The sequence below is a fragment of the Nerophis ophidion genome, linkage group LG12, assembly GCF_033978795.1.
Source record: "Nerophis ophidion isolate RoL-2023_Sa linkage group LG12, RoL_Noph_v1.0, whole genome shotgun sequence".
Taxonomy (NCBI): Eukaryota; Metazoa; Chordata; class Actinopteri; order Syngnathiformes; family Syngnathidae; genus Nerophis; species Nerophis ophidion.
In genome coordinates this window covers 35042872-35055243 of record NC_084622.1, presented here as the reverse complement: position 1 = coordinate 35055243, position 12372 = coordinate 35042872, and the positions used below count along the sequence as shown (strand labels likewise).

At 42.6% G+C, this 12372-nt stretch overlaps 1 protein-coding gene across 2 annotated transcripts in view; it reads right to left on the bottom strand.

The window, feature by feature from the left end:
* The window catches only part of necab2 (N-terminal EF-hand calcium binding protein 2), a 436762-nt gene that overhangs the window by 215998 nt on the left and 208392 nt on the right, over positions 1–12372 (bottom strand). For both annotated transcript variants that reach the window (XM_061917448.1, XM_061917449.1), the window contains exons 4-5: positions 5792–5817; positions 5517–5614 (exon numbers count right to left, since the gene is read on the bottom strand). In XM_061917448.1, coding sequence (XP_061773432.1) covers positions 5517–5614; positions 5792–5817 — 124 coding nt within the window. The remainder of the gene's footprint in view (positions 1–5516; positions 5615–5791; positions 5818–12372) is intronic.

Below are 12372 nucleotides of genomic sequence, written 5' to 3'. Positions count from 1 at the left end.
CTATGGCGCAACCATTAAGGCCGAACTGCTAGATAGTGATATGAATACAACCAAAGAAGACGATGCTCACATGGTACTGCAGTGGTTCTCAGCCTTTTTTCAGTGATGTACCCCCCGTGAACATTTTTTTTTAATTGAAGTACCCCCTAATCAGAGCAAAGCATTTTTGGTTGAAAAAAAAGAGATAAAAAAGTAAAATACAGCACTATGTCATCAGTTTCTGATTTATTAAATTGTATAAAAGTGCAAAATATTGCTCATTTGTAGTGGTCTTTCTTGAACTATTTGGAAGAAAATATATAAAAATAACTGCTGATTCAATTATAAATAAAGATTTCTACACATAGAAGTAATCGTCAACTTAAAGTGCCCTCTTTGGGGATTGTAATAGAGATCCATCTGGATTCATCAACTTAATTCTAAACATTTCTTCACAAAAAAAGAAATATTTAACATCAGTATTTATGGAACATGTCCACAAAAAATCTTGCTGTCAACACTGAATATTGCATTGTTGCATTTCTTTTCACAGTTTATGAACTTACATTAATATTTTGTTGAAGTATTATTCAATAAATATATTTATAAAGGATTTTTGAATTTTTGCTATTTTTAAAATATTTTTGAAAAATCTCACGTACGTCTTGGCATACCTTCAGGTACCCCCAGGGGTACGCGTACCCCCATTTGAGGGCTACTGTCTCTCACACATACAACTACATTTACGCACGCACGCACGCACACACGCCCGCCCGCCCGCCCGCCCGCCCGCACGCACGCACGCACGCACGCACGCACGCACGCACGCACGCACGCACGCACACACACACACACACACACACACGCACACACACACACACACACACACACACACACAAACACGCACGCACAGATCCAATACAGAATATTAACTAAAGGGACCTATTGAAAGGCTGTCGCTCAAGAAATAACATTGATAGCCTGATATTTCGTAGTAGTCCCAACACGCATGAATATATGTCGATATTCCTGCCTCAAAGCAACAGACCAACACACAGCATGAGCAGAGAAAATGTGGATTTTGCGGATTTTTACCTTTTTGCACTCTATAGTGCCGGTGAAAGGATCTAGTGTGACCGACCTTTCACAAAGCTACACAATGTGCCGTTAGGGAATATAAATCTCATAAGGCCGTCAGAAGTGTAAACCATGAAGTTGAGTGCAGGTAATCCCTGTGGAGACACATAGTATGTGTGCAGAAATGTGTGGGATTTTACCTGAGAGATTGTTCATTTTTTTTATTGTTTGTCATTGAGATCGTGTGATTGTAGCAAGCAACAGTGAACCCTTGAAGTGTATGGCATTGTAACTTGTTTGTGTACTGTACGCCTTTCCACATGGGTATCAGTGATGAAAATTCAAAGAGGAACAGATGACGATTCCATAACTGAAACAACAAACAATTTACAATTAACCATGCTAATGGCGGCGTTTCTGGATGTTGTTGATAAATGGCTTTCGCTGTGCTGTCGTCATACATTTTTAACCACTAAATGTATTTTTACTCTGAGCAAATGGGAGCCTCCTGTAACACATTGTGTTTGACTTTTGAATAATGTATTATGATTAGGTTTGTGTATTGTTTACTGTACATACAGTATTATGCATTACCAGTGGCAAATTTGGACTAAAATGGTGCCAGTTGTTGGACTGGAGATTAACCTAGCGATAGTAAAATGATGCTTGTGTTAGATTTCGGGAATCAAGCTGCCACAAAATAGCTCTTCGGAATTTGACGGATTAACGGCTGTCATTGGTTTGGCAGGTTGTTTTGGCGGAAACTTGTTTATGCTATATAATAACCACCAAGCTATTGAAGATTGTGGGTTTGTAAAGAGAGCACTGGCAATATTTTGTGTGTGTTAGTAATGGGGACCAGTGGAGAGATGAGAAAGCCTCAAAGCTTCAACCGTCCATCTCCATCATTATCACCACGACACTTGCAACTTAAAGGTACAAACCCCGTTTCCATATGAGTTGGGAAATTGTGTTAGATGTAAATATAAACGGAATACAATGATTTGCAAATCCTTTTCAACCCATATTTAATTGAATGCACTACAAAGACAACATATTTGATGTTCAAACTCATAAACTTTATTTTATTTTTTTCGCAAATAATAATTAACTTAGAATTTCATGGTTGCAATACATGCCAAAGTAGTTGGGAAAGGGCATGTTCACCACTGTGTTACATCACCATTTCTTTTAACAACACTCAATAAACGTTTGGGAACGGAGGAAACTAATTGTTGAAGCTTGCAAATTGGAATTCTTTCCAATTCTTGTTTAATGTAGAGCTTCAGTCATTCAACAGTCCGGGGTCTCCGCTGTTGTAATTTACGCTTCATTATGCGCCACACATTTTCAATGGGAGACTGGTCTGGACTCAGCTGGGCAGGAAAGTAACCACACTATTTTTTTTACGAAGCAATGCTGTTGTAACACGTGCTGGCATTGTCTTGCTGAAATAAGCATGGGCGTCCAATTAAAAAAAAGGCGCTTTGATGGCAGCATATGTTGTTTCAAAACCCGTATGTACCTTTCAGCAATAATGGTGCCTTCACAGATGTGTAAGTTACCCATGCCTTGGGCACTAATGCACTCCCATACTATCACAGATGCTGGCTTTTGAACTTTGCGTCGATAACAGTCTGGATGGTCCGCTTCCTCTTTGGTCCGGATGACACGATGTCGAATATTTCCAAAAACAATTTCAAATTTGGACTCGCCAGACCACAGAACATTTTTCCACTTTGCATCAGTTCATCTTAGATGGTCTCGGGCCCAAAGAACCCGGCGGCGTTTCTGGATGTTGTTGATAAATGGCTTTCGCTTTGCATAGTAGAGCTTTAACTTGCACTTACAGATGTAGCGACCAACTGTATTTAGTGACAGTGATTTTCTGAAGTGTTCCTGAGCCCATGCGGTGATATCCTTTAGAGATTGGTGTCGGTTTTTGATACAGTGCCGTCTGAGGGATCGAAGGTCACGGTCATTCAATGTTGGTTTACGGCCATGCCGCTTACATGGAGTGATTTCTCCAGATTATCTGAACCTTTTGATGATATTATGGACCATAGATGTTGAAATCCCTAAATTTCTTGCAATTGCACTTTGAGAAACGTTGTTCTTAAACTGTTTGACTATTTGCTCACACAGTTAATGGTGTACCTTACTCCATCCTTTCTTGTGAAAGACTGAACATTTTTTGGGAAGCTGTTTTTATACCCAATCATGGCACCCACCTGTTCCCAATTAGCCTGCACACCTGTGGGATGTTCCAAATAAGTGTTTGATGAGCATTCCTCAACTTTATCAGTATTTATTGCCACCTTTCCCAACTTCTTTTTCACGTGTTGCTGGCATAAAATTCTAAAGTTAATGATTATTTGCAAAAAAAAAAAATGTTTATCAGTCTGAACATCAAATATGTTGTCTTTGTAGCATATTCAACTGAATATGGGTTGAAAATGATTTGCAAATCATTGTATTCCGTTTATATTTACATCTAACACAATTTCCCAACTCATATGGAAACGGGGTTTGTATTTTTGTTCGAGAAATAATGAGAAAACTCCATACAAATCACATATAATTTGAGGGAAATACACCAGCAATGATCCAGCGCAGAAAAACTGGTGAAGGTGATCTTAACAAGCCACTTGATTAGATAATTGCTGAAAGGTGAGACTCTTGACTGCTAATCAGGAACATCTGATGAACAAGCGCTCAAAGGTAAGGTCAAGTAGCAGGTGACGCACAAACAGGAAATGAAACAAACAATACGAGTGCTGAAAGGGAGATACACACCAAAAACATATGAGTGACAACAAAAAAAGGTCCACCTTTTTGTGACACGTAGGTTGACAGGCAGAGTAATTAGGGTACTTCCAACCATTCATTTTCTACCGCTTGTCCCGTTTGGGGTCGCAGGGTTGCTGGAGCATAGCTCTCAGATAGACAGACAACATTCACACTCACATTCACACACTAGGGCCAATTTAGTGTTGCCAATCAACCTATCCCCAGGTGCATGTCTTTGGAAGTGGGAGGAAGCCGGAGTACCCGGAGGGAACCCACGCATTCACGGGGAGAACATGCACACTCCACACAGAAAGATCCCGAGTCCAGAATCTTCGTATTGTGATGCACACGCACTAACCCCTTTTTTTCCACAGTGCTGCCTAATTAAAATACAAAAATAAAATCTGCAAAAAATGGTCAGAATTATCTCAGCAAAACAAGCAGCAGCACAAAACACAGGACATGTGCAATACAATTCACAAGAGCTTATAGTACTTTTATTTACTTAAAGGCCTACTGAAATGAGATTTTCTTATTCAAACGGGGATAGCAGGTCCATTCTATGTGTCATACTTGATCATTCCGCGATATTGCCATATTTTTGCTGAAAGGATTTAGTAGAGAACATCCACGATAAAGTTCGCATCTGGAGAAAAGCCCTGCCTCTACCGGAAGTCGCAGACGACGTCACATGTTGATGGCTCCTCACATATTCACATTGTTTATAATGGGAGCCTCCAACAAAGAGTGCTATTCGGACCGAGAAAACAACAATTTCCCCATTATTTTGAGCGAGGATGAAAGATTTGTGTTTGAAGATATTGATAGCGACGGACTAGAAAAAAAAAAAATAAAAAAAATAAAAAACGCGATTGCATTGGGACAGATCCCGATGTTTTTAGACACATTTACTTGGTTAATTCTGGGAAATTCCTTATCTTTCCATTGTGCTGCTAGTGTTTTAGTGAGTTTAATAGTACCTGATAGTCGGAAGGGTGTTCCACGGGTGTCTCGACAAACGTCTCAGGGGAGTTGACGGCAGCTATAGACGGCACAAGCTCAGCTTTTCTCCGGTAAGAACTGACTTTTTAACCACAATTTTCTCACCGAAACCTGCTGGTTGACATATGGTAAGGATCCATGTTGGCTTGACCGCGCTCTAATCCATAGGAAAGTTTCACCTCCAGGAATTTTAAACAAGGAATCACCGTGTTTGTGTGGCTAAAGGCTAACGCTTCCCAACTCCATCTTTCTACTGTGACTTCTCCAATATTAATTGAGCAAATTTCAAAAGATTCAGCAACACAAATCTCCAAAATACTGTGTAATTATGCCATTAAAGCAGACGACTTTTAGCTGTGTGTGTGTGCAGCGCTCATACTTCCTAAAAACCCGTGACATCTTGCGTACACGTCATCATTACACGACAAAACTCCCGGGAAATTTAAAATTGTAATTTAGTAAACTAAAAAGGCCGTATTGGCATGTGTTGCAATGTTAATATTTCATCATTGATATATAAACTATCAGACTGCGTGGTCGGTAGTAGTGGGTTTCAGTAAGCCTTTAATATTTCCGTACAGTTACGATCATTTCTGAGTTTTTGTAATGTATCATATGCATTTCTGCAATAGCTCTTCTAGGTAGGAAAGCATCAGGTACTTCATTACCTTCTTGGTGAAGTCCATGGCTTTGAGGATGGAAAGGTTGAGCGTCTCCAGTGAGGCCAGAACTCCCTCATAGTCCCCCATGTGCTTGGCAAAGTAGTCTGAGGATAGATTTACAAATTAGCACATTACACAACTCACTAAATCCTTCCAAATGACAACATTTTGTTGAATAGAATAATATTCTAAGAAAAAAGCAAGGGTTATAATGGGTAAGATAACAATGCATTTGTGGGTAGTGGCATTTTAGTGTGCATGTGTCCGTGTATTCCACTTACCACAGAGTTCCTTAGTGTCAACATTACTATCACATCACAGCACACCGTGGAGCAGCAGTGGAAGGAAGGTAAGAAGGAAAGGAGGGAAGGAAGGACATGAGCCGGGTCAGAATAAGACGACAGGATTGTGCATGCATTCCTAGAAAACAATCTTTTTTCTAAGCATTGGCAGGCGTCCAGTTTGGTTCATTGTCTGGCTGCCGGTGCAGGAAAGAAAGACATTAACTGGAAAGAGGCATGGAAGGAGGGAATAAACGACGGAATGAAGGAGAGCCAAAGACTGATGAATTGTAACTGACGGCGACGGTGCAGAAGAGATGAAATAAGAAAACACCATCTGTTCGTCTCTTGAATGACTGTTCCGTAAATAATGCAGATCCTAAGAATGGTTCCAAAAATATAATTACTGCAATTTCACAGAGAACTTTCATTTGGAGGGGCACATATAATTATAGATCCTACATTATCAAGGCCTCTCCCTGTGAACCCTATTGTGTAGATCAGTGAAGTGAAGTGAATTATATTTATATAGCGCTTTTCTCAAGTGACTCAAAGCGCTTTACATAGTGAAACCCAATATCTAAGTTACGTTTTTTAAACCAGTGTGGGTGGCACTGGGAACAGGTGGGTAAAGTGTCTTGCCCGAGGACACAAAGGCAGTGACTAGGATGGCAGAAGCGGGAATCGAACCTGCAACCCTCAAGTTGCTGGCACGGACACTCCACCAACAGAGCTATGCCGCCCCACGTGGTTCTCATACTTTGTCTCAGTAAAGTACCCCTTATGAAAAATTGTTCTCGGTTAAATACAATACCACCTAATACAGAGAAAATCATTTTTTGTTGAAATAAAGCAAACACATGTACAATATATTGCTGTAGCATCAGTATCTGCTTAACAACTGTCCAAGACAGTGCTTACCCATAAGTGGTCTTTTTTTGAAACATCAAAAACAAAAAAGTTAAAGTCAAAATGTCTGACCTAGCTATAGCAGAATTAAATACAGAGTGGACCCTCTTGTCAGTCATCCACACTCTTGGGTGGAGTTTCTGTGGCAATAACACAGATAATTTGAGCGCCGTACCAAAAACATAAGGTAACATAGATTTGAATCGGGCCAAAAATCGAATCAGTTTTTCCTTATCCCATTTCGGTTTGTAGTTTAATGAAAATCCGCCAGTAACTTTTTGAGTTATGTAACTATGGGTTGTACTTGTATAGCGCTTTTCTACCTTCAAGGTACTCAAAGCGCTTTGACACTACTTCCACATTTACCCATTCACACACACATTCACACACTGATGGAGGGAGCTGCCATGCAAGGCGCCAACCAGCACCCATCAGGAGCAAGGGTGAAGTGTCTTGCTCAGGACACAACGGACGTGACGAGGTTGGTACTAGGTGGGAATTGAACCAGGGACGCTCGGGTTGCGCACGGCCACTCTCCCCACTGCGCCACGCCTAAAGAAGTTACTGACAAACAAACAAACCCTTATGAACAATTACAAAAGGAGATCCATGCACAGATAAACATTATCAGATGGGACTTTAAATTCAGCAGGGAAATAAGTGCGTTTTTTGATATGACCATCTTAGATAATTGCCCAGTTATAACCACGCAAGGATAAATCGCACTCAACCTACTGTCATGGAAACCAAATTGCCTGCTATCTAATATACAAGAGTGGAACGGTTCACAAAATCCACGGTTCCAATCTTTTCATGGTTTTGTGACACCGTTACTGACAAACAAACAAACCCTTATGAACAATTACAAAAGGAGATCCATGCACAGATAAACATTATCAGATGGGACTTTAAATTCAGCAGGGAAATAAGTGCGTTTTTTGATATGACCATCTTGATAATTGCCCAGTTATAACCACGCAAGGATAAATCGCACTCAACCTACTGTCATGGAAACCAAATTGCCTGCTATCTAATATACAAGAGTGGAACGGTTCACAAAATCCACGGTTCCAATCTTTTCATGGTTTTGTGACACCGTTTTGAGACAATTGTGCAGGCCTTCTCAATTCCTTTAAAAAAATACATTCCGTGGGACGCAAGGAAAGGAAAGCGCCATAGTTCCACACATAAAGCCTCAGCCGCCACCCCCAAATGCCGCCAGCATTCCATGGCCCGAAAGCCAATGAAGGCGCTTGCGTCTTAAAGAAGCTGCCAGAAGCCGGCCGCAAAGGAAGACTGTTGGCCGTTCCCACCACCGATGCACCTGAAAAATGTGTAAGTCCACCAGAGACAACTCTTAGTTCAAATAAATCTGCAATTTCTTAATGGAAATGATGACAGACAGCTAGTCCCCCACCATGGCTGAAGACCTTGGACTCTGTTGGCCAGCAAACCACATGTAGCCACAGTTAGTACTTTTGAGGTGCCGCTATTTTTGGGATGTATTTTTGCTAGCAAAACACAACGTGACCTTTTGCATGCATTGATAGATGGACAGGCAAATCTTGGGCAGATCTACAGGTAGTTTGTCAAATCCACCTTTGTTTGAGTCTTTCGTACAGCTAAGTGGGCACAAACTAAAGTGAAAACCAAATTTAAAGTTATTGATGTTGGCATTACAAAAAATAATACTGTGAGGTATTATTTATTATTATTGTGAGGTAGTTAAAAAGCTCCTCGGTGGCAAGGCCCCAGGGGTGGACGAGATCCGTCCGGAGTTCCTTAAGGCTCTGGATGCTGTGGGGCTGTCTTGGTTGACAAGACTTTGCAGCATCGCGTGGACATCGGGGGCGGTACCTCTGGATTGGCAGACCGGGGTGGTGGTTCCTCTCTTTAAGAAGGGGGACCGGAGGGTGTGTTCCAACTATCGTGGGATCACACTCCTCAGCCTTCCCGGTAAGGTTTATTCAGGTGTACTGGAGAGGAGGCTTCGTCGGATAGTCGAACCTCGGATTCAGGAGGAACAGTGTGGTTTTCGTCCTGGTCGTGGAACTGTGGACCAGCTCTATACTCTCGGCAGGGTTCTTGAGGGTGCATGGGAGTTTGCCCAACCAGTCTACATGTGCTTTGTGGACTTGGAGAAGGCATTCGACCGTGTCCCTCGGGAAGTCCTGTGGGGAGGGCTCAGAGAGTATGGGGTATCGGACTGTCTTATTGTGGCGGTCCGTTCCCTGTACGATCAGTGCCAGAGCTTGGTCCGCATTGCCGGCAGTAAGTCGAACACATTTCCAGTGAGGGTTGGACTCCGCCAAGGCTGTCCTTTGTCACAGATTCTGTTCATAACTTTTATGGACAGAATTTCTAGGCGCAGTCAAGGCGTTGAGGGGTTCCGTTTTGGTAACCGCAGGGTTACGTCTCTGCTTTTTGCAGATGATGTGGTCCTGATGGCTTCATCTGACCGGCATCTTCAGCTCTCGCTGGATCGGTTCGCAACCGAGTGTGAAGCGACCGGAATGAGAATCAGCACCTCCAAGTCCGAGTCCATGGTTCTCGCCCGGAAAAGGGTGGAATGCCATCTCCGGGTTGGGGAGGAGACTCTGCCCCAAGTGGAGGAGTTCAAGTACCTAGGAGTCTTGTTCACGAGTGAGGGAAGAGTGGATCGTGAGATCGACAGGCGGATCGGTGCGGCGTCTTCAGTAATGCGGACGTTGTACCGATCTGTTGTGGTGAAGAAGGAGCTGAGCAGGAAGGCAAAGCTCTCAATTTACCGGTCGATCTACGTTCCCATCCTCACCTATGGTCATGAGCTTTGGGTCATGACCGAAAGGATAAGATCACGGGTACAAGCGGCCGAAATGAGTTTCCTCCGCCGTGTGGCGGGGCTCTCCCTTAGAGATAGGGTGAGAAGCTCTGCCATCCGGGAGGAACTCAAAGTAAAGCCGCTGCTCCTTCACATCGAGAGGAGCCAGATGAGGTGGTTCGGGCATCTGGTCAGGATGCCACCCGAACGCCTCCCTAGGGAGGTGTTTAGGGCACGTCCAGCTGGTAGGAGGCCACGAGGAAGACCCAGGACACGTTGGGAAGACTATGTCTCCCGGCTGGCCTGGGAACGCCTCGGGATCCCCCGGGAAGAGCTAGACGAAGTGGCTGGGGAGAGGGAAGTCTGAGTTTCCCTGCTTAGGCTGCTGCCCCCGCGATCCGACTTCGGATAAGCGGAAGATGATGGATGGATGGATGAATACTGTGAGTCTCTACAATATAGTCCCATATTCCTCCATTATCATTTTTTTGTTCAGGTTCACACATACACAGTCCAAACTGATTAGTAACACCTACAAAAATAGGGGCCTAGATGGGATTATAAAAGACACAAGTAGCATACAGTGGGGCAAAACAGTATTTAGTCAGCCACCGATTGTGCAAGTTCTCCCACTTAAAATGATGACAGAGGTCTGTAATTTTCATCATAGGTACACTTCAACTGTGAGAGACGGAATGTGAAAAAAAAAATCCACAAATTCACATTGTAGGAATTTTAAATAATTTATTTGTAAATTATGGTTCGAAAATAAGTATTTGGTCAACCATTCAAAGCTCTCACTGATGGAAGGAGGTTTTGGCTCAAAATCTCACGATACATGGCCCCATTCATTCTTTCCTGTTCTTGGGATGCAACTCAGTATTCTTCTTCCTCCAAACACGACGAGTTTATACCAAAATGGATACATGGAGGATTGGGAGAATGACATGTGGTCAGATAAAACCAAAATAGAACTTTTTGCTATAAACTTAAGTTGTCGTGTTTGGAGGAAGAAGAATACTGAGTTACATCCCCAGAACACCATACCTACTGTGAAGCATGGGGGTGGAAACATCATGCTTTGGGGCTGTTTTTCTGCTAAGGAGACAGGACGATTGTTCCATGTTAAGGAAAGAATGAATGGGGCCATGTATCGTGAGATTTTGAGCCAAAACCTCCTTCCATCAGTGAGAGCTTTGAATGGTTGACCAAATACTTATTTTCCACCATAATTTACAAATAAATTCTTTAAAATTCCTACAATGTGAATTCCTGGATTTTTTTTTTTACATTCTGTCTCTCAAAGTTGAAATGTACCTGTGATGAAAATTACAGACCTCCGTCATCATTTTAAGTGGGAAAACTTGCACAATCGGTGGCTGACTAAATACTTTTTTCCCCCCACTGTAGGTGAGTAATAATGATACAGAAGTAATACATTTTGGCCATGTATGCCGTTGAACAGTGGTCTCAAACATGCAACGTTATAATGTGGCCCGTGCTTTGATATGACAATTTAATGTTGGTGCGGCCCGCGAGTTTAATATGAACGGCGCTTGATAGGTCATGTTTGCCATCGTCCCCAATTTTCCCGGGAGACCCCTGAATTTCAGGGCACCAATTCTCTTGAAACCCCTGTCAATTTTTACCAGATCAACAATATTCAGGTAGTAGCATAATGGCACTGCCTTTAGCACCCCCTACATCCTGAAATGACAGCGTGCAAGCCCAGTTTTACGTTGCATCTGGCCATATATTTGATCAACAGCTACACAGGTCACACTGAGGGGTGGCCATAAATAAACTTTTAACACTGTTACAAATATGTGCCAGACTGTGAACCCACACCAAACAAGAATGACAAACCCATTTCGGGAGAACATCCGCATCGTAACATAACATAAACACACCAGAACAATTACCCAGAATCCCATGCAGCCCTGACTCTTCCTGGCTACAATATACACACCCCTGCTACCACCAACCCCCCATACCCCCACCCTCCCTACTTGCGTCGGTTGAGGTGTTTTATATTGTAGGCCTGCAAGGTGTACTGGGTATTTGTTCTCTTGTGTTTAAGTTGTGTTAGGGTGCGGAAATTCTCCCAAAAAGGGTTTGTCATTCTTGTTTGGTGTGGGTTCACAGTGTAGCGCATATTTGTAACAGTGTTACAGTTGTTTATACGGCACCCTCAGTGCGACCTGTATGGCTTTTGAACAAGTACGTCTTGCAGCCACTGACGTTGTTCTGCACAAGTCTCACAGACGGCGTGGCGCAGAGGGAGTGTGGCCGTACGCAACCCAAGGGTCCCTGGTTCAATTCCCACCTAGTACCAACTTCGTCACGTCCGTTGTGTCCTGAGCAAGACACTTCACCCTTGCTCCTGATGGGTGCTGGTTAGCGCCTTGCATGGCAGCTCCCTCCATCAGTGTGTAAATGTTGAACTAGTGTCAAAGCGCTTTGAGTACCTTGAAGGTAGAAAAGGGCTATACAAGTACAACCCATTTATTTATTTAACATGATACAGAGCCGGCACATTGGTTGTGTGATATAAAAGCGTGCGTGATGACATGTAGTGGAGCAGTAGTCTTCTTTTGGGGGTGTGCGGACCCCTGGAGGTACTTGAAGGTATGCCAAGAGACAAGTGAGATTTATTAAAAACATTCTAAAAAAAACAGCAGCAATTCATAAATCCTTTACACATATGTTTATTGAATAATACTTCAATGAAGTATGAATGTAAGTTCATAAACTGTGGAAAAATAATACAAAAATCCAACATTCAGTGTTGACAGCTAGACTTTTTGTGGACATGTTCCACAAATATTGATGTTAAAGATTTCTTTTTTGTAAAGAAATGTTTAGAATTAAG